The following is a 23691-nucleotide window of genomic DNA, read 5'->3' as shown; positions in this document are numbered from 1 at the left end:
TAAGCTTTGCTACTATTACTGTACATGCTCTCGAAAAATGTATTTTAACGCATAGCATAATCGTTTGGTGTGATGCGATGTCATCATTACCGTTGTCCTGCAACACCAACATCTACCACCCATCTTTTACGCCTCCGTCGGTGTAATGAACCGATCGATATATAATATTCGTATGGGATATTATATACCAGGTTTATTCTGTCTGAGCTAAAGAACTGCTTATGTACTGATATCGTCATTCGGTGCGATCCACCATCATGTGGTGTAACCAGAAATGACTGTTTAAATTAAATTGTGTTTTTATCAATTATTGTTTACCGACCATCTAAAATGTCCGAGAATATTTCTGTATGTTTTTTGAAGAGCAAATCACCATGAAGTCGCACCACATGACCATTAGCGTGCTAAATTCTGTGCTAAAATGCTTTGTGCTAAATTCACCTAGCTGCATGTTTTATGTAAGTCCAAGTATACAAGACATTCTCAATGATTCATCAGCTCAGCATCTATACACTGTTGTACTAAATTATCAGTGACCCTATAGCAGGATCACAGGGTCTGAGCAGTTAGAAAGAGAAAGCCGTGTCCGTTTCTCCGCTCGTTGAGTTTATTAGGTGGCTGTCAGACTCGTTAACGGTGTGTTGTCTCCACTCGTGTTTGTGGTGTTAATGAACATGACATCGAGACGCAGCAAAGATCGGACAGCTGTTCGTTACAAGGGGCTTTGTCACTGTAATGAAATTCAGCAGCTCCATGTCCAAGGCCCTGGTTTTCTCCCAGATTAGCGTGGGATGTTGCCACTGGTTGATGTGTGAGATCTAGGCTGTGACTGCAGTGTTATAGTCACTGGACTGGTCTGTAGTGCTAAAGCAGGAGCTCGTGAAGGTCATGAATGATTACAGGTCGTTGAAATGTCCATCTCAAGTACTTTAAAAAATGTCCTTCTCTTCTCACAGCTACTAAGAAAAGGAACATTATCAAGTTTCTGCAAACTGAAGCTTTCACCAGAATACATTCCAGATGCAACATTTATTGTAATATCTGAACAATTCATTAAAATAAGCGACTAAAAGCTAAAGCACTATTTCTTCTAATAAAACTTGCATTCCTTGACACACCTTTTCAAAACATTTAGGAGGTGTCTGAAAGGTCTGTTGAACTCCTATTTTATTTGTCATCCATCTTAAAACGATTCATAATAAATAATACACAAAGACACGTGTGACTCGTGACGATGGCAAAATCGGTGCCATTGTACATCTGAAAGGATTAAACACAACATTCACCAGACATCACGTCAGATCCAAAACATCCCCGTCCAGCAGGTTTCGAGATAGTTCATACACAGTGAAGTTTGAACACACACAAGCTTTTGATTCTTGTTAAAACTTTCCGCTGTCATCATGACTGTTGCCATGATCTATGTCACGATTGAAAAACTCCTTGATCTGACACTTGAACCTATTTTTACTAATCTAGAAATGGTCAGGATTCAAGGTCAGGATTCATTATTAGGCCCCTAAGCAAGGCCCTTAACCCTCTCTGCTCTAGGGTTGCTGCACCATATACACTGCAGTCATTAAATCTGCCCTGTGCACATCCATCACCATCTGGTTTGGTGCAGCAACAAAACAGGACAGAAACAGACTGCAACCCACAGTAAAAACAGCAGAAAAAAAATAATTGGACTTGTACGACACAAGAACCAAAAACCGGGCATGAAAAATCACCACTGACCCTTCGCATGCTGGACACAACCTCTTTCAGCTCCTCCCTTCTGACAGGCGCTACAGAACTTTGCTTACTAAAGGCAATGACCCTGATCAACAACTCAGCATAATTATATTCCCTGCTTCATATCTATAAGTACAGCATTATCAGGACTGTCAGTTATCAAATCATCTGTATATATTACACACACTACTGCTGCTGTATATTGTACAAAAAGCATAATATTGCACAATATTGTTATTTGCACTCCCACACTTTATGTACATAACTCATCATTCATATTCTATATTCATATTTAATACTCATTGTGTCTATATCGTATCTCATCGTCTGCATTGTCTGCCATAGTTTGTATAGTATTGTGTTATTTATGTCTGTACTTTTGAGAGTCACAAACAGCTGGAACCAAATTCCTTGTGTGTGTGAACACACTTGGCCAATAACCCTGATTCTGATTCTGATTCTGTCCATGGCTGAGCCTGTGCTCTTACCCCAACCTCCAAAACTGAGATATGTAAAGAAAGAATTTCTCTGAACTGTAATGTATATGTGAGAAAAATAAAGGCTGCTTCTTCTTCAAACATCGTGAACCTGCTTGTCAGGAGTGAATGAAATGATCCTGTGCAACACTTCGAGATGTTCCACACAGATCAAGGTTGAAAAACGTGAGAATAAGGAACCCTGTGGAATGAATGTCATGTATTGATTACAGCTATTACGCCATAAAGCATCTACTGGTTTCACTACAGCCTGCCTTCTGTTTAACCGTGTACTGTGCTGAACTTTTACTGGATCTACTATGTATGTAGGGTGGATTCAGATATACTGACGTTCGGGAATTTCCAACCCCAACATGTTAAACATAAACATCCAAAAAATCCACAGGACACTCCTTCATCCATCATCATTCCACTCGTTGGTTGTTACGACCGTCACATTTAACTGCTCCAGAAACAAGTTCACCAAATCAGACACTGAGAAAATGATAAACCTTGATTTCTGCAGACTGAATACATGGACATGACTGCATCAGCCTGTGTCAACAGTTTAGGTTGTTGTTGTTGTTGTTGGTGGTGGTGGTGGTGGTGGAACAGTGTATAAAATATTGGCTTGAGACACATCAGGCCCATTATTGATATGAATATCAGCGTCATTTGAATGCCACGGTTTATCTCAGCATTGTTCCTAACTATCCCACCTCATATGATAACGCTCTATGACACAAAGCACAAGTCGTCTCAAACCAGTTCAGTGAACATGACGGTAAACTCAGAGGCTTCTGGACACCTGAATTAAACACTGGCATGTGGCAGAACGAGAGATTCATGACTGCGAAGCTGACAAATCTACAGCGAATATGTGACACAATAATGACTCAAAGAAATGTTTGAAAAACCTGATGGACGTATGTCACAATTTATACAAGCGGGAATTGTTGGTTTCTTGGGCTGGTTGGTCATTTGGTTTTATATATGTTTTTTATTCATTTTGGTATAAAACAAAATAATTGGTAACAGAAAACCATGTCTCCTACGGAATACGTGGATACACACCGCCGTCCTTTTCAAAAATTCCAATTATTCTACATTAAAGACATTTTATTGAAAACTCTATAAATTTGAAATCTGAGAGGAACTTTGTTTTCAATTAGGCCACCATTTGCTTTTTTAGATCAATTCAGTACGAGTCCATAAATGATCCCAGACCTTTATCGGTGGTTGGTGCAGAATGTGTGTGAAGATGTTAGTAATAAATGCATTTCTACGATAAGAACATTACTGATACTATTCTGTGTTACTTTGGGTTCAGATCCTGATTGACATGTTAAAATGACAAAGAGCTCAATAAAACAATACATCAAAATGCATTCATCATAACCTTCACTTTGAAAGCTTGTGGATTTAGCAAAAGGAACCAAGGCCAGACTTTAGCTTCAAAACACTTGCTCGCACTTTTAGAAGTGCAATGAACTTGAAAAGAGTCGGGTGGCAACGACAGCTGTACTAGAAGAGTCCCCCTAGAGTGTCCCCCCTTACACAGGCGGAGAACACGTCATGGAACATTCCCGGAACGAGCCAGCGTCCCACCCACTTTAACTCAGGCAGGCGCGCGCACACACATATACATACACACACACACACACACACACACAGCTGACAGACAATCTCTGTACACAGTGTTCGCAACACGTCCATAAGTACACACAATTAAATAAATAAAAACAATAAAACAATAAATAAATAAATGATAATAACGGCATTATCCCTGACAAGTTCGCACGCGCGACCCAGTGAACCCCAGCCGCTCCCCAGTCCGTGCAAATTCCTCGGGATATTACGCAGCATTCCCGCTATCAGCTCGGAAGCGTGTGGGTATTCCCCAAAAAAAGATGGATTATTCCAATAAGCATAAAGCGCACACGCTGTAATAAGAATGCACAGAGAGGCAAAATATATATATATATATAAAAAAAAAAAAACTCGAGCAGCTCGCGCTCAGGCACTAGAGTGTAGGATCTCGTGCGCTTACCGTGATCAGGATTTCGCGTTATGGAGCGTCCCAGAACATCCCGAGCGGGTGTCAGTCCTCCTGGAGGAGCTACCAGCTGTTCCCTTAGCCGGGCGGAACAGATGTGGACAGTGACAGGAGGATGAGAAAGTCGGACAGGTGATGCACATGAAGACGTCGCGAGCTGCCGTTAACGCGTATTGAGAGCAAACAGTCCGGTTCGTTTCGGGAGTTTTGTTGTTGTTGTTGGTGGTGTTTTTTGGTTTGTTGTTTTTTTGTTCGTTTTTTTGTTGCTTCCTGCCCGAGACCGGAGAAGGAGCCTGGATGGAGGGGGGAGACAGACTGGGTTATTCCTAGCACCGCTTCCCAGAATAGAAAAGAAAAAAAAAACGGCTACAGAAAAGAGAGTGGGAGGGAGCGCGAGCGCAGGAGAATAAAACGCGACAGCGTGTAGGTGCGAGCGCGCGTGCGTCAGTTGTGAGCGTTTGTGTGTTTGGCCCGTGACGTCATCGGATCCCCCAGCGCGCGTCCGTACCAGAGTACAAGAGAGCGAAACCGGCCCCGTGGTGCTGTTACCCGATCCGCCTCACGTGCCCGAGCGGCGCCGCGCTTTTGGTTCGCTAGGGAACGCGCATCAGGCAAACGTGCCCGATCTGTACCACGCATGCGCAAAACGGCGCGGTTATGACGTATAAATACATGTAAACACTACTGTACATAATTTTTTTTATTAACATAGAAAATACATAAAGTTTGTTGTTGTTATGAAATTAAGTCATTAAGGGACTAGGATCAAATATGCACCATATAAAAAACTATCCAAACAAAGTTTTCATTCAGTGTGTGTGTGTGTGTGGGTGTGTGTGGGGTGTGTGTGATGGTGTGGGTGTGTGGGTGTGGAATGCTCCTGACTTGAACCCCACTAACACCAGTTTTTGCTAGAAAACCCTGTAGTGTGGGTCAGAATTCCTCAACAGTGACGTGAAAGACTGATCTCCAGATCCTGGAGATGTTTGGTAGCAGCTGAAAGTGGCAAAATCTGCTATTATGTTTACAGGAGAATAACTTTTACATAGAAGTGTTGCAAAACCTTCTTCCTTTGATACATGAACTTTAAAAACACGTTTTGTGTTTCCTCATGTTCTTTTCATGTTCCTCGTGTTCTCCTGGTCTCAAATGACATTTTATATACAGATCCGATAAACATGCAATATAGAGCAAAAACATTTGCATGAGTGTGATGTCATGTGTGTGTGATATTATGTGTGTGATGTCATGAGTGTGAGACCATGTGTGTGATGCCATGTGAGTGAGTGTTTGTGAGTATGATGTGATGTCTTTGAGGTCATGTGCGTAATGTCGTGTATTATATGTATGTAAAGGATTTTATTTATTTCATTCAGAATTCTTTTTCATTAACGCAGGCTTAAACTCCTCAACTGCATGATTGTGTGTGTGTGTGTGTGTGTGTGTGTGTGTGTGTGTGTGCGCGCCCTAACACACACACACACACACACACACACACACACACACACACACACACACACACACACACACACACACACACACACACACAGAATCATGGGGCAGGACACTGGGCTTTCTAAGTGTGGTGTTAAGTGGACTATGACCTAGTCCAGAGTGTCCTCTGTTATAATGTTATCTATGACCTGGAATTCCCTCCTACTCTTACTCTATCTCTCTTTGTTTTGTTTTTTTGGCAATAGGCATCACTGAAATGCTCACACAGCTGAGTTGCTAAAACAATAATCTAGCAAGCCCATGTCAATCAGAGAAGCTCAGGAGCTGAGGCGATTTCACACTCGATTGCTTCGTTCCCTTCACAGCGCACTAGAAGGAAATCTCGGCTTTTGACCCAGAGGCTGTGTTCCAGCTTTGTCTGTGGAGCGTCTTATCTTCCTCCCCTAACTCGTAGCGAATATTCTGATGTGTCTGCATGCAACGTGGAGTTATTTTCTCAGGGGCCTGATACGGATATTCCCACTGAGCCAAACAATTAATCATCAGTTAAACAGCTAAAAAAAACAAAACGCTGACAACAATGAAATTATCTATGATCACACCCATGATTGTGCTATTTTGTTCAGCAAAAGCGTGAATGCTATTCTAAGTATCCTGAGAGGTGTGACTCCCTGTCATGGGACCTACATGTACAATTATTCATCTGAGGCTAAGATTATGAATTTTTAAAAATATTCACATGATCTTGTCTGATCCATGGAGTATTTTGGCTAAAATTAGCGAAGAGATCCGTCTTTAATAAGAGCATTTCTGCAAAGCCGCAGAAACTTATCCGGAATTCATTTTTGGCAAGATGTCAATGACAAGCCCAGACTTAAGAATTGGATCTTCTTAAACCCCTTAATAGGGACTGAAACTCATAGAAACTGAAACTTCCTGCCTGTTTTCACTCTCTATCTCTCTCTCACACAGACAGTGGTTAGATTCAACACCTCAGTCACTTGGAAAGTGAAAATAAAATGAGTTTTGGAGTTTCTAGTTCCAATCGTCTTGCAAACGAAGAACGTCAAAGCCAGTCGTGTTTTTCTGTCATTTTTCCAAAGAAATCACTTCAAATCAAGTTGATTTATAAAAGTGTGAGTCATTTAACTGCTTGTGTTCATCTAATCAAAACCACTAATGTTAGTCCTAATAATCCTACTTTTAATTAAATTCTCATTGTGTCTACATTTTTCGATAAGTTTCTGTGTAAACATTGCTAGCTTGTCGGATATGTGATTAGCAGGATATCGGAATCTCAACTCACGAACACATATTTGATGGTAGATGAGTGGAAAAAAGCACATTTCAATCAGCCAAACAAACATAAACTGCTAGATGTTTGCTGTAATGTTCAATTTTATATTGGGCCCAGGGCTGTCAAGTGTCACGCATTGAGATTGACAGTCACGCATTTCAGTCTTTTATCATGCTCTCCCGCCACACATCGTATTTCTCAAGCAGAAAAACTTTTTGACTACTTATCATATATTTAATAAGCCGCAGCACCCAAAATGTATCAGTCCACACCACTTAGTCGAGCCTGACACTTATCAGCCAATCAAAAAAAAGAGGCTACACACTAGCCAATCAGAAAATAGCACTATCTGGGTAAGATTTAACACAACAACCAATGGGAAAAAAAATATTCATTAGCGAGGGTTTTTTCGATGGTAGGTTTGAACAAAACCACAAAACGAAACAATCATGACCCTAAAAATGTCTGGGCTTGAGCCGAACTGTTTTAAATGGGAGCAACATTACAAATGATAAAGGTGTCCAAAAAGGCAACAAACACTTACAATAAACAATACACTTACTCTCTCTCTCTCTCTCTCTCTCTCTCTCTCTCTCTCTCTCTCTCTCTCTCTCTCTCTCTCTCTCTTTCACACACACACACACACACACACACACACACACACACACACACACACACACACACATACACACAAACACACACACGCACGCATGCACAAATTAATAATACTTTGTATTTGGATAAATTGCAGTCAGTGATCCTTACCAAACACAACAACTCTCCATTATTGTTTTTTGTTTGTTTGTTTGTTTGTTTGTTTGTTTGTTGTTGTTTTGGGGGGGGTTGCTGTGGGGTTGGAGATGTCACGCTTGCCTGTCTTCAAAACTTGAGGGCTCTGTTGGGCCTCATTTATCAAACAAAAATTTTTATTCTCACATCCATTGATTTAATAAGCAGTCATGTGTACAAAGACATAAAACACTAAATGACTACTAAATGGCAGAAGCGGAAGTTATTTTGATTCTCTTCTATGCGAGTAAAAGTGTTTCACTAGAAAAGTATACAGTAAAATATGGAAAATAGATGTGAATTAAGGGAGACATGAAACTGGAGGGAAAAAAAGATCATGTAGGTCAAGTCACATGACACAGTGAAGCAATGCATTTTGATATTGTGTTTAGTGCCTCAGCCAACAGCCAGATTTCATCCTCCAAAAACAAATCGTAGTGGTGTTTAAACACCATTTCACTCATAAATGTGACCTTCCTCGAACCCGAGACGCTGTGTTGTGTCATGCCTTCCATTTCTACCCCACCATCTCATTGTCATAGCTGAATGATTCGTTCTTAACCACGAGTCTTGACGGACGTTCGTGTGTCGACTCTTCGTGTAAGAATATTTTTCGTTCTTCTTCAATTAATGGCAATAAAAATTATGCTCTCAGAAGGGATTTTTAATAAAGACTCCAAAGTTCTTCTAGATGTCATTGTGGATAAGTTTGTAAATATAATAAATCTAAAAAAATGGAATTTAATAAAATGAATAGAACCTCCACAGAATTTTCCAGCATGAAAGTACTGTACAGACTGAACTCGATCATGTTTGGGTTTATATCTGGGTCAATTAATGTGTGTGAAATCTAACCGAAACTGCAAGCTCCTCCCTGATCTTTGTTCTACCACCTTTCAAATTTCACTTTAACCCCTACACCCACACACACACACACACACACACACACACACACACACACACACACAGAGAGAGCCTTAGGCCTTAGATGTTCCGTAGCCTCAGCAGTGGGAGCTGTCAGCGATTACTCACTGGAATTCCCTTTTACACTCCCTCCTATTCCACACCCAGATTTTATGTTTACTATGTCCACAATAATACATTATTGTAAAGCTCTCGGCTTCTTCTTCTTCTTCTTCTTCTTCTTGCTAAACTACACACTCAGTGCCACGTCATTCTCTGGAATCCCTGATCCTCTTGTTTCCCTGCCAGGAAATTACATAAGAACAGGTTTCACCTAACAAAGGTCAGTGTTGACTGGATTATAAGGCAGGTTGCTAATGGCCCGTGACTGTAAAACCTCACACGGAGACTTACCTTCATGTTTCATCTTCTAGATTTGGTCATAAAGTTATGCCTCACTATCTCAGAGGACATACTGGAAGTATAGACATATGGTTCTGGGACTTTATCAGCACCAGTAACTTTTCAACATGGCAATAAAACAGAATAAATGTATTACAGACCGGTGTAACAGCCGAGGCCTGAACGATTTGTATTAACTAACACGTAGCCTACATGGGTAAAAAGAATTTATAGTAATAATAAAAATAATGCTATGAATCTTTAATGTCCTAATGGATCTGTTTATTAAAGGGATTGTATTTCTGACCATCTTTCTCTTTGCGTTTTCTTAAACGTGTAAATCATCTGGAAGCAGTTAGCTCAAGCGGCTCCACAGTGACGCTACGATCCTCGAGTGTTTTGTTTTCATTGTCGCCTAGGCTTTTTGTCAAGTTTACACAATTCATATTCCTGTCGTATTTGATCTTGATCCTTAAATCCATAAACGCTACACAATCCTGTCACGCAGGTTTGGATGATGTATGTTCTTGTTTCAACATGAGCTCCAGGTTCCGTTCAGATGTCTCTCGAAGGAAGGAAGACCGTCAGCCTCGAGCAAGACGCCTTTCCTTCTTAATGATTGTTATTATTTTTTGTAATTATCTGACATCCTCTGTACAGTGCATTCATGTTTTCTCCTGACGGCGAATTGCTTTTTAAACACAAGGTCTTGTAGTTGCATTAGTCGATGTCATTCATGTGACAAATGGAAACAGGAATGAATCTTTATTAGATTACACATATACATACATTCATGTGTGAGCGCTAATTATGCCTAATTTCACACCAAACAACTTGAAAATCTCAGGCAAAGAAAAAAAAAACAGGGCTCTGAATGTAGTGATGTAGTTAAAGTCCATCATAGAAATATATGATTACTGGGTAATCTTCATGTTCTTCTTTTAGTTTTTCGGTATATTATTTATCCTATTTTCAGAAATCATTTAATCCACATATGATTTTTTACAGCATATTGGGAGGAGGTTAATTTTTATTAAACTCTCACCAGTAAAGTCTCATTTTTTTCATGTTTGTCCCTTCTTTTTCCACGACTCTGTGAAAAGGAGACTCACTTCCTCATCACCGTTTTCCAGGGAATGTGTACTGTTTGGAAAGTTTTTCTCAGTCACACCTGCTTTTCAGACCTTTATATCAAAAGCCTTAGTGATGGACACTCACCTCAGTCAGTGCTCTCTCTCTCTCTCTCTCTCTCTCTCTCTCTCTCTCTCTCTCTCTCTCTCTCTCTCTCTCCCCCTCATCTAGTAAAGATGTGTCGTAGGAGCAGCAGGTCTTTACATTTTTCTAAATATTGTTTATTTTCAAGGAGTTAATGACAAAAGCTGCAACATTTCATACATCATCATCATCATCATCGTCATACTTCAGACCACAGGAAAACAAACAATTGGCCACATTATCAGAAGTAAGCCATATGTATAATTGGCTATATTAGCACACTGGAACAATTCAGTCTAATTGGTCTCAGGTTTGAGAGATATACAGTATTACCGTGATGATCAGATTTCAGAACACCAAAGTAACAATGTGATCAGATTTATAATTCTATGAAGAAACTATGGGGGAAAATATAATTAATGCGTTATTATTGAGAAAATTAGATGTAATAAACCCATTAAAAACACACACCAGGATAGATAGATAGATAGATAGATAGATAGAGAGAGAGAGAGAGAGAGAGAGAGAGAGAGAGAGAGAGAGAGAGAGAGAGAGAGAGAGAGAGAGACCTTTCCATGGTGTATAGGCTCGGACACCACCATGACCCTGACCAGAGTAAAACAGTTACTTAACTTAACAGGACATGAGTTACTGTATACTGCCCAGCACACAGAATAAATTCATCTGCTTCTTCTGCTGTTTGATGGACATGCCACCCCTTCTCTTAACACTGCCTCGTGAGTGTTAGATATGGCTCCCATTAGGATGATGTTATTGAGTAGTTTGGCAGGTCATTAGCCCTTCGTTCGAGTGCAGGAAGAAGAATAGGTGACAGAGCGCACAGCCTTGAGGCAGGATCGTGTGACCAGATGATGGATTTCAGCTCATTTACTGTAATTATTTGTGACTATTCATTAAACTCCTGAAGATCTTCTTACGTGCACTCAGACTTCCACCGTACTGTGTGCTGTAATTAAGGTACCTAGAAGGCACATGCACTCTCTATAATACAGAGCGTTTTTGTTTTTTTACCTTAACGACTAAAGAGTCTACTTTAAATGAAATTTCTTATAATGACTGAATTCTTACTGTAATAATGATGTGTTTATTAGTACACATTACAAACAGTACTGCAATTCCAATAATAATCACCAATACTTCTATGCCTTGCATTTTATATATGTGTGTGTGTGTATGTGTGTGTGTGTGTGTGTGTGTGTGTGTGTGTGTGTGTGTGTGTGTGTGTGTGTGTGTGTGGGTGTGTGTGCGCGGGCATGTGTGTAAAAATTAATAATAACAAAACAAACAAACAAACAAATAAATAATGACCAGTAAAGCCAGCATGTACTTATGTAAACAAATAAATATGACCAGTAAAGACAGCATGTACAGCATGCTGTTTTTGCTTTGTTTGCAATTTTGCTATTTTCTATCAGTTTGAGATTGTTACCGTGTTCTGATTGACTATAGACCAGTTACATAATCCAGTAAAACTCAGATATGAATGAATAAAAATTATAATTAAAAATATAATAGTAAGGCTTATTAGTTTATTCATAATCTGTGCCATGCCTGTGTATGTTGTAAGACTTTGGATTTTGGTGCTGTTTTCTATGAAGTTGTGCTCCTGCTGTCCCGGATCTGAACCCTATTACTGAATCATGTGGACATATTAAAGATAAGCTACAGCCAAGTCCTGGATCTAAAATTCCTATTTGTATTCATTTATACCTGTTTGATATGTTTAACTCTATAACATATCTACATTTGATAATCTTTATGCCTTTAATTAATTAAATAGTTCAAATTAAGTAAATAATTTTAAGTCTGGACCTTTGTACAGGTTATGATATACATCTATGTTATAAAAACTCCACCCAAAACATAAAATCTAAAAAAATGACACAATGCCAAGGACCCAAGAGTATATATTATTAACCCTAATTAGAAAGCAGTAATAATACAGTCCTTATAATTAGACCTCGGATTGGTTCCGAGTGGTAAAGCAGAAAAATCATTGTTCTTGGGGTTTGAATCCTGAATGCCAAGCAAGGAAATCTGTCTGTGCTTTCAGGGTGTCAGGGGCATGTGCTCTTTTTCTGCTGTCAATCACTCCACACTCTCCAGTCTTTGGGATCTGTGATGTCATGAATACAGAACAGGGAACATGGTGTTTCCTCTGAGTCTGTTACACCTCCCTATGAACTACCCTGACCCTTCAGTCTCCCGAGTGAGAATCGGCACATGATGAAATGAAGAAGGAACATCGACTTTGCGTTAAAACGTGCCATATAAGAAGAGCTGATAAGCAAAACCTTGTTTAGACCAAAACATCACAAACATCATTAGTTGTATTATGCATTAATGTTTTGTGTCTTTTGCGCTGAGCAACTTAGTGCACTACACAATAAAGTGTTCCTCGGTTTATTTTATTTATTTATTTATTTATTTATTTATTTTTGTCGTCATCGCTGAAATCTCGGCAAATATCGCGCAAACCCAAGCATGGCAGCTTCAGCTGTTACTATAGCAACAGCATCCCTGTTCTATCTTCCATTCTCCCTCCCCCACCTCATCCAGCATCCCTTCCTCCTTACCGACACAACAGCGGTAGGTAACAGCAGCCGTGCACCATAACGGGGAAATAAACATGGCGCTCATTCCTTCCCAAATCCTAAGAGTAGCTATACTCCTGTCTTACTTCTCCATCATCTGCAATTACAAAGCCATAGACATGCCCGCGCATCAGACATACGGAGGTAGCTGGAAGTTTCTGACGTTCATAGATTTGGTAAGTGTTCCTCCGAACCCAAATGTTTATTTATTCGACACGCAACAAATGCAAACCCTGGAAAACAAAAACAACAACAAAAAACAGATGCATTCCCAGTGTGTAAGTGTAGACTTGTATAAACCGGCCTGGGGGGCTGTGAATCAGAGTGCAGTAAGACATCAAGACTCATTCATTTAAGCTGATCGACAGGAATAAACCTCCGAAAAGAGGGTTTAAACATTAAACTACTCAATATTGCTAATACTGATAATATCAGGGGTCGTTTGCGTTACAATTACAGATGTAGGTCGTGCCAGGTAGCAATCTGCGCATGCGTAAACGTAGGGTGGCGCGCCTGCTGTTTTGTCCTACAAGCTCGTGACTCATGTTTTCCACATAAACAGCTTTTTTTTTTAAATTCAGTTGTAGAACGAATTTAATAGAAACGACACGTGAGGCGGTAATAAAGTCGGGATTTTTTTAAATATATACTGCGTTTAGAAATCTTGAACTTTTTAGACTTTGCCAGCAAATCTCACCCTTAGGACAAATAGTGCTAATAGAAATATTTTTATTATTATTATTATTATTTAAATGCTTTTCCTAAATTGCCTATTTGGTGTAAATGTCTATAGTAGATGTTGGGGGTTTTTGTTGTTGTTGTTGTTTGTTTTTTTGTTGTTTTAGCATTTTCACACTCTAAGAGAAAGAATTTTAGAGATATGAAAGAGTGAATAGAACCATAAGATTGTTTACTTTTGACCTCCAGTCAGGTTCAGATTGACCAGCAGGTCATCAGGAGCTTCAACATGCACTACAATAACAGTCTTTAAAGTGCAGGTCAATCTGATCTGAACACATATAACTAACATTGGCTAAATATTATCTAGTCGACTATTAGCATCACTGTCTGACAAGTGGGGATGTGGTAGCCTAGTGGTTAGACTACACCAAGCTTACACTGCTTGGCCCCTGATCAAGGCCCTCAAAGCTCACTTGTATAAACTGAAATAAAAATGTAAGTCACTATGGATAAGGGTGTCTGCTAAATGATGTAAATGTAAAGTAAAACGGCTACATAATGAAATTATTTTCTCGTCGTTTTAGATTGGTCGGGGTTTTTGTTATTATCCAAAGTTTTGTTTAAAAAACATTTTAGTCACTTACATTACACACAGAATAACATGCTTGAATGTTACATTAGTCCTAAATAATAAATCTGAAATTTAATACAAATTTAATAAAAAACCACTCGTGTCCGGCTAGCGGCTATAGGTTAACGGAAACTAAAGGACGTGGAGAGGCAGCAATTAGCAATTAGCAAAACAGACATGAACATAAACAAGGCAGACAGAAAAGGGAAAAAAATCTTTTAATCTATTTCTCAAGAGAAAGAGGCTTTCTCAATATTTAATTATTAAGATAGAGGTCTTGAACTGTGAAGAAATGCAATGATTTGCTTTAGCATTGTAGGTCCATGTAGCATTATGCAACTCATGCTTTAGCTACAACATTCTAAAACACATAATGTTATGAAAGGTGGCTATTTGAGTTACACTGTTCTTCCTGTTAGCTAGAATCAGTCTGTCTGTTGTCTTTTGTTTTTCACCATTCTTTGTAAGCTTTAGAGGCTGTCTATGAAATCCATTAAAATCCCAGGAGTTCAGGCATCTCTGAAATTCTCAAACCACCCTATCCGGTACCAACAACCAGGCCAAGTTCAAAACAACCTGTTTTTGGGTTTTACTACCCAAATGACTGTATATACAAGTGGACAACATGCTGGCATTTACTCTCATTGTGTGCTATTGAAGGCTTTTTAGTTAACATGTTCTCATGGGTATGAATGAATATGTAAAATTCTCAGTTGCAATCCTATTATTTGCTAGCTACAGTAGCTGACATTACATTTAATTTGAATTAACAAAGAGGAAGTAGTCAATGTGAGGTACTTAAAATCATGAATATTTATACTCCACACAATTTTCATACCTCGAGTGTTTGCTAAGATGATACAGTCAATGAAATTTAGCCAGGTTTATCTGCTCTGCTTTATGTCATCACTTTGTTCACTCATTTCAGTTATAATATCAGCATAATGAGCTAGCTACACACATGAAAATGGGCAAGATACCATAAAAAACACTAGGAATTCCCAGCTGACGGTCTGTTAAAACTGTTTACAGCAGAACACAACATGGATCTGCTACAGAACCTTCAGATCTGTCAACTCTATAAATCACAAAGATTTTAAATGAAGTTTGCTGGGATTTACTCCAAGTTAGAGCTTCAGGTGTGAGTTGAAATGTGTTTTCAGCTTCACGACTAGACAAAACACCTTAAGATGTACATCTGGGTCTTTTCACAGTTAAAAACACAGGAAAGGACAGGATTAAACATTGGTCTGCATCCAGCCATGAGAGATATCTTGGCTTTGCTTTTGAATCCCTGTTATGACATCATTCTATGTACAGTCCTAGGTACTTCACATCAGAGAGGGATAATCATCGCAGATGCTTCCCTTACAGATTGAAGATTAGTTCAAGTTCAAGTTCAAGTTTTCTTTATTGTCAACTCTTTCACATATACAGTATATACACAAAACATAATTGAAAATGTATTTCTCTCAGTCCCAAGGTGCAAAATATTAGCAATGAAATTTAAATAAAGTGCAAGGCATATGTAGATACAGTGAAGAATAAGCAGACCAATGCTGCACAAAGTGACTGGTGCATGTTTTTCGTATGTTAGTGGGAGGGGGGAGTGGAAGGACCTTGGGGATGTGGGATCTGAAGGGGATACAGATACAGATGAAATATTGCTCTCAAGTGTCTGACCAGAAGACATCAACAAATTGAAATCGAGGGCTGTATTTTTGTGTCAAATGCTGACAGGGTATTTAACACTTATCAAGAATGATAGAATTAATATGGAACTCTTTAGGTCAAGATCATTCTTATTGAAGGTAATATCAGATGGCAGTTAAAAAGGGGCTGCAAAAGTGGAAATAGTCTTCCGAGACCATTCATTCATTCATTCATTCATTCATTCATTTTCTACCACTTATCCGAACTTCTCGGGTCACGGGGAGCCTGTGCCTCTCTCAGGTGTCATCGGGCATCAAGGCAGGATACACCCTGGACGGAGTGCCAACCCAGCGCAGGGCACCGTCCTAGACCAAATATAACACAATTTATTATAAATAAATGGGCTTGAATGCTTCTGTTGACAAATAAATACCTGTAGGTAAACTTCCTTCTAGCTAGGGAACCCTTCTTCTTCTTGTTTGGCTTATCACTATAGCATCTGGCATCACAGGACAATGTCATATTTAGGCTATAAGCTATTGTCTAGTGAATGTTTAGAGTGATCCCACAATAGACACTTCTGACCTGGCAACATACAGTAGGGTATTCATTTTCATTTTTTCCTGAGGGAAACAAATACTGCACACTTATTCCTGATGTACGGACATCTGCCTCACAATGCTGCTTTCCCTTTCCTGATCTTTGCCAGATATCTTACAGCAGACTTGGTGTTGTATATTGTAGACACACTGTACTTACACTTTGCCATTTTGTGGCAAAGTTACATTTTGTGTTACATTTAATTTACATTATTACAATAAATCTGGCGACCCTGTGTTGAACTATCCTGTCTGTTACTCTTTTCATTCGTATGAGGCAGGAAAAATACTGATCTTTATTAGCACATGGTTTACATTCAGGGCTTAATCACCTTGTACCATGACTGAGGTGTTTCTATAAGAGCTATTGTTCTGAAACATAGTGCTTCTCCATCTTCACATACCTGAAAGTCTGCTCACTTATTGGGATGTTGTCCATGTATGTGGTGAAAAACTGTGCACAGTATAAATAATCTCTAAACTTTTCACAGTCCTCACACAGCCCACGTAAACACTAGAAACTAGTTTAGCGCTGTGCAAATAATAGTTACAGTCAGCTGGTGTTGGCGTCCTTGACCTGTATATAACGACTCAGTGCTTGCCATCTTGGTGCTGGTTGAGAATGAATCTGAGGCCCTGGTCTGGTACATCTGTGTGAAGAGTGAAGGGAAAAGACACAGCATATGATTCCTGAAGTTTCTGACTATATTCCTATCGGAGGATAGCACACTTTTCCGGCCTGACCTTCATGTGATGTTACTGGAGGCCTTGGATATGAACTCCTCTCATATGATCATTGAGGGAGGATCTTTGTGTAGCACTGAAAAAACATTCAGTTATAACATTTATCCCTCAGGGATTCCAGCATCTCTTCTATACTTCATTAGGTAGGTGTATTGAGAAATGAGGACCCAGGAAGAAGGCTTTCGAAAGACTTTTCAGTGTGTCATTAATAGACAGACACGACACACGCTTCTGGTTTCTGGCACCTCATCACCTTTATACATACTCTCTGGTTCTTGTATCTTGGTATGTAAGTTTCACATTGTCCTAATAAAGCTCAAGGAGTCATGCTGATGTAGACAATAGTGGCTATAGCGGTTACTTCTGTAAAAAATAAAATGTAAGAAAATAAAACAATGAGGTCAAAGATCTTAATGAAGAAGAAGTTTATCCCAACGTAGCAGTGACAAAATACATGAAGTACTTTGGGTTCATCGGAGTCAAGAGGAACACAGGACAAATCCTGCTCAAGCATTTTATACTGTTTTTTCTCTTTGTAGATTAAATGAGGTTTCGCATTGAATGTGTATTGAGCGTAAGAGCTGAGTGTCTCCCACATGGCTGGGTCAGATATTGTGATCTAGCCAGATGTCTTTAAATTTACATTTACATTTACATTTACAGCATTTGGCAGACGCCCTTATCCAGAGCGACGTACATAAGTGCTTAAATCTCTAACATTGAATACATTAATGCTGGTTCACTAGGTTACATACTTAAGATACAATGAGTTTAAAACATTTGTTCAAAGTTACAATGAAAAAGTGTCAACGGTTGATTTTTTATTTTTTTTTTAAATGCAAAAGGTAAGGAAAGAAGTGCTAGTTGAAGTGTTTCCTTAATAAGTAGGTCTTCAACCGCCGCTTAAAAATAGCCAGTGACTTTAGAATGTTAATCATGGTCACGTCACTTTAAATGGTAATCACGGTCACGTATACCCTTTGTTTAGTGACGGTCATTGATGTCCTGCTGCCACTCCAATGCTAACAATTTAAATAAGTTCATTTATTTAGAGTTCTAAACGTATTACCTTATGAGACTTAAGCCTTTCTGGGAATGAGCTCTTTCTGACGTGTATCTTGGAGTGGAATCTGTAATTTCTTACAGTTCCCCCTTTGATGCTTTTGGCCCTGAAGCATCACATCACTTCCTTTATACAGATCACACCTCCCGTCTTGGGCAGGTGCCCAGGTGCAGAAGCCCTGTCTAGGTTGTCCTCCTTCGGCCCTCTGAGAATCTTACCCGTCATCGAAACCTCACCTCATGCACACTGCTTATATCTCCATCCCATAAGGCAAACTTATCACAGGTTTTCTTCTTAAAAATTGGTTCTCTGTAAAATTTTTCTTGTGTTTGGAGCAGAGACACTCAGAAACCATCACAGCCAAGAGGAACGTCCCACATTGATCAATGAATTATCTGCAATCTGACCTCTCAATATGGAACACATACTGTACAGAATAACATAATGCATTGGCAAAAAATGAGAAACACACATATACAAATAGCGGTTTTGAAAGTTACATCCCAAATCAGATCAGAACAGGCAATAACCAAGTCACTATCATGCATTTGTTTAGTGAAAACCTTCCTACCAGACCTTGTTGAGCTTTTTATTAACATAGTATCCGATTTTGGTAACGTAAAATCAAATTCTTTGACATCTTCCACAAAGCCTAGTTGTTTCTCTGGATTCAATGGCATTGCCTGTAGGTGAAATTTACATATGGGAAGTAATATTTTCACAGTGGGCACAGTGGCTTAGTGGTTAAGGGGTTTGGGGTTTGATTCTCGCCTCTGCCTTGTGTGTGTGGAGTTTGCATGTTCTCCCCGTGCCTCGGGGGTTTCCTCCGGGTACTCCGGTTTCCTCCCCCGGTCCAAAGACATGCATGGTAGGTTGATTGGCATCTCTGGAAAAATTGTCTGTATTGAGTGAATGAGAGTGTGTGTGCCCTGCGATGGGTTGGCACTCCGTCCAGGGTGTATCCTGCCTTGATGCCCGATGATGCCTGAGATAGGCACAGGCTCCCCGTGACCCGAGAAGTTCGGATAAGCGGTAGAGAATGAATGAATGAATGAATGAAAGTAATATTTTCCTATGGACCAAGCTGTATCTGGTATTATACAAAATGAGGTATGATTAATCTGACAAAGTCCCAGGTTATCATTAACAAAAAAAGAAAAATGATAGAGAGTTGTAGTGTCATGTTCTCCTGTTTAAAACTATTATTCTTGTAAAATTATTGTGGACATGCACTAGTTTGTAGTTAGTGTGGGGTGTTAGTTTGTCCAAGTCATTACATTCGCAAATAAAACCAAACGTAGTTTTGTCACAGCATTCTGTGTCCAATCCTTGACATATTCCTTATTGTAGCTGAGTGATAAACCTGAGTAGGTTCTTTCTTTCCTTTAATACATTCTTCTGTAATATTCCCAAACTGTCCATGCTCAGTATCTTTTCAAACCCTTGTTCCTTGGGGTTATTTACTTGAAGATGTTCTCTGAGGAGGTAGATGAAGCACCGTCATACCTCAGAAATGCTGTTGTCAAGAAGATCTTATACATTCCTGTCACACTCTCTCTTTGGCACTGTTCATCTGTGTCTGGAGACCATGCTGTAAGGTTCACCAAGACTGGAACATGGATCCATTGTAGGTTGTTGATAAGCACTTTGGGATAGCGTTAGGCACTCTTGTATCTTTAATGTTGCCACTGGAGCTGCCGTCCTGTCCATCCCTACATCCTTATTTCTTTTTGATTAGATCTGAAAAACGCTTAAAAACATAATGAATATAAGACACCCCCCCACACACACACTTTTTTAATAAACACAACACAAAAAAAAACAACATTACAAACACATACAACAGACACTTGCCTATTTACATGGCCCTTATGACTGCCATCAGCCTTTTTATGATATTATTTGATCTACTCTATGTGTAACCATATCTTACCAGGTTGCCCATGTTTAGTTTTGTGGCAGAGCTTGTGAACTGAATCTCTGCATTGTCTCTCCAAGTGAGCAGACCATGGGTCCTCATGCTAATAAATCTTTACTTCATTAATAATTTCACATTTGTGATGGTGCACATTCTGACCAAAATGCAATTTGTTTTTCTTACTGCACCAAATTTGCTGAGTGGCTTGGTGACAAATAACAGGCAAGGAGTTACACGGATTCTTGAGCTTCTATCTCAGTCTGTTTACTGTAGCCTGTAACTGGTTTAAATCAGTTTTAGGGCCTTTTTTTTTTTTACATTCCCTTGAAATATGTCCCATTTTTATTGATGTTTTCAACACCTACTGCTGACACCGGATGGGATCTCTTTGCATTAGCATTGCTGTTGTAAAACTGTGCCATTTTATCAATGATGTCATTGTATTCAGAGAGATTTGTTATAAACATTGACACAGCAGAACGAGTGAGTGGGTCACATTTGTAATGTCAGGATTGCCACTGGAAGTTTTAAATGTCCCCAATAATCTCTCTGGAAATGACATCGGATGCTCTTCTTTTCTCATGTCCACATCAGATATTTTATCCCAGTCAACTGACATTACACCTAGGACTGCAAGCAGTGCCTGTTTCCTCTCGAACTTATTGCCATTTTTTTTTTTCTCGCTCTTGGGCATTTTAGAATCATTTTCAAACTTAGCCCTAAATACTATCCCACTCATACAGTTTATCAACAATGTTCTCTATTCTGTCAAACATTCCCTGAGAGCCGTGCTTTGCGATGTACTTAACAATCAGTTGTTACATGTTTACAATCTTCAAACATTTCTTCAAGCTTAGTCTTAAAACTATACACAACTTCAGTGACTACAGGTCGTGTTATTGTTTTAAACTATACAGAGCCACGGTGCGTCGGGCCCTCTACACTACCACACTGCGTCGGGCTGAATTACGGGTTACTTTAGAATATTAACAGAATTATAACAAACACACAACAAGCTTCAGTTACTTTAGAAACAATGATTCAAACACAACTCTGTCACCACACTGCGTCGGGTTCATTCAGTTCCGTTAGAATCTGTTTTTCTTACCTTTCTCCACTTTTTTTTTTTAAATCCCTCGCTGGGTGACTCGCAAATGTAAGAAATAAAATGTAAGAACAAAAAACGATGAGGGTGTAGATCTTAATGACATAGGAAAAAGAAAAAAATTATTCCAACGTAGCAGTGACAAAATACATGAAGTACTTTGGGTCTATCGGAGTCAAGAAGAACACAGGACAAATCCTGCTCAAGCATTTTATACTGTTTTTCCTCTTTGTAGATTAAATGAGGTTTTGCATTGAATGTGTATTGAGCGTAAGAGCTCGGTTTCATATATTTATTGGTTTGCACGCAAAAAAAAAAAAAAACCTGAAGACACTTGGATAACAATAACCAACATATTTTTTTCTTTTTCCCCGTAAAAAAAACCCCCACAAGCAATAAATGAGAGGGTTTTAGTCAGAATATTAAATAGACAGACAGACAGACAGACAGACAGACAGACAGACAGACAGACAGACAGACAGACAGACAGACAGACAGACAGATAGATAGATAGATAGATAGATAGATAGATAGATAGATAGATAGATAGATAGATAGATAGATATTTTAAAAGAAAGAAAATAAATAAAGAAAAAAGAAAAAACACAAGCAAAAAAAATGCTAAATAAATAAATAGAGCATAAGAGCTGAGTGTCTCCCACATGGCTCGGTCAGATATTGTGATCTAGCCAGATGTCTTTAAATGTTAATCATGGTCACGTACAGCTTGGCTTTGTATTGTTACAGTTATCATCCAATTGGTCACTTTAAATCTTAATCATGGTAGACCCTTTGTCTAGTGATGGTCATTGATGTCCTGCTTCTGCTCCCATACTAACAATTTAAACAAGTTTAGTTATTTAGCTTCTAAATAAACTTCTCATAACAAACCTTGTGATACGTAAGATTTTCTGGGAATGAGCTCTTTCTGATGTATATCTTGGAGTGGAATCTATTTGCATACAATCTGTAAATTCTTACACTTCTCAACAGAAAATAAGACATCATCCAGCTATTATTGTCTTAGCTAGAATAAGAAATAAGCTTAGTGTCTGTTTCAGTGTGACAGAATACTCCTTATCGCAGGTACTTACTGTTTACTTTTACAAAAAATGCACTTTTTTGTGTAAAATGAATCTTAAATGAACGCCTCAGTAACTTCTTGAAAACTGTAGCAGATATATCATATGTGTATCAAACGAATTGGTTTTCTCAAATGTGTGGCATGAGGACTCCACATGAGGATGGAACATCTCCGTCATCTGAGATCAGCAGATCACTGAAGGGCTATTCAAGATCATCTCACTGATTTAGATGTTGTTTCTACAACAAATCAACTAAAAAAAGCTGTGTTAGCATGAGTCTTCTCTGTCTCCATTACTCCAGGTTATCCAAGCTGTGTTCTTCGGAGTGTGTGTCCTGACAGATCTTTCTAGCTTGTTGATGAAGGGCACGGCCAGCGTGGAGCAAGAAAGGCAACTCCGGAAGCTGATTGGTCTTAGGGACTGGATGATGGCCGTGCTAGCCTTCCCTGTAGGAGTCGTAAGTACCCTTACCTCCATTCATTTGTATTTGTTCATGTCATTCATATGCTGGTCAATAACACAAGGTTACTGTTACATAATGATCTTATTCAAATAATGAAGTCGTAGAGATGGGTGTGGATAAATGACACTGATACAGAATGAGTGGATGTTTATTGTGAAAGTTATACAATGATTTGCATTGTGATAAAATGCTGATGATGCCTCTCACAGCTCCAGGGTCCCTGGTTTGATCTGAGCCTGGGTTATATTGTAAAACATTGTAATGTGAAGCTACTTTTTGATTCCTTTCACACATTTGTGTATATTGTAAGCAAAGGGCCATTCACTGCCTTTTCTTTACATTAGGTACAGCTGTTTCTCCAATGCCCACATGACATCAATATCATGGATGCTCATAGCATATTGGTGGCTCGTATGAGATAATTTTGTGGCTGTGATCCTCTCTATTCAGTACACTAACTTTTGTAAAATAGTAAGGCACTTATCTTTCTTGCGCTTGTTTCCCACACTTTGTATGCTGTGTTAAACGTTTTTACAGTATTAGTTTCAACCTGATTCGAAGAAATAGAGCAGCGACTGGCACGTGTTCACGGACGTACACTCACACTCGTTCTCAGTTACACAATTTTCCTAACGCAGCCCTGTGGTGACATTACAGAGGTCTCCTGCCTGCTGGAGCAGCTGTACTTAGATAAGTCCAAACCATCAAAATCACATTAAGATGTTGATAATGATGATGATGTCAGTAATGACTTGAGCAATATGAGAACACTAAGTTGTCAGGCATGCTCAAGAGCGAGATTAAAAA

The 23691-nt window shown here is 39.1% G+C and overlaps 2 protein-coding genes across 3 annotated transcripts in view; one reads left to right on the top strand and one right to left on the bottom strand.

Moving 5' to 3' along the window:
- Positions 1-4870, bottom strand: part of hivep2a (HIVEP zinc finger 2a) — a 61488-nt gene extending 56618 nt beyond the window's left edge. For both annotated transcript variants that reach the window (XM_047819025.1, XM_047819029.1), the window contains exon 1: positions 4261-4870. The gene's annotated coding sequence lies outside the window, so the exon portion shown is untranslated. The remainder of the gene's footprint in view (positions 1-4260) is intronic.
- Positions 4871-12876: 8006 nt separating this feature from the next.
- aig1 (androgen-induced 1 (H. sapiens)) overlaps positions 12877-23691 on the top strand; it is a 29669-nt gene continuing 18854 nt past the window's right edge. Inside the window, exons 1-2 of the mRNA XM_027137973.2 lie at positions 12877-13118; positions 22723-22878. Coding sequence (XP_026993774.1) covers positions 12978-13118; positions 22723-22878 — 297 coding nt within the window. The 5' untranslated portion in view covers positions 12877-12977. The remainder of the gene's footprint in view (positions 13119-22722; positions 22879-23691) is intronic.

This window comes from Tachysurus fulvidraco, chromosome 9 (assembly GCF_022655615.1).
Source record: "Tachysurus fulvidraco isolate hzauxx_2018 chromosome 9, HZAU_PFXX_2.0, whole genome shotgun sequence".
NCBI classification, from domain to species: domain Eukaryota; kingdom Metazoa; phylum Chordata; class Actinopteri; order Siluriformes; family Bagridae; genus Tachysurus; species Tachysurus fulvidraco.
The sequence above is the reverse complement of the archived record's forward strand: the minus strand, read 5'-3'. Positions and strand labels throughout refer to the sequence as shown.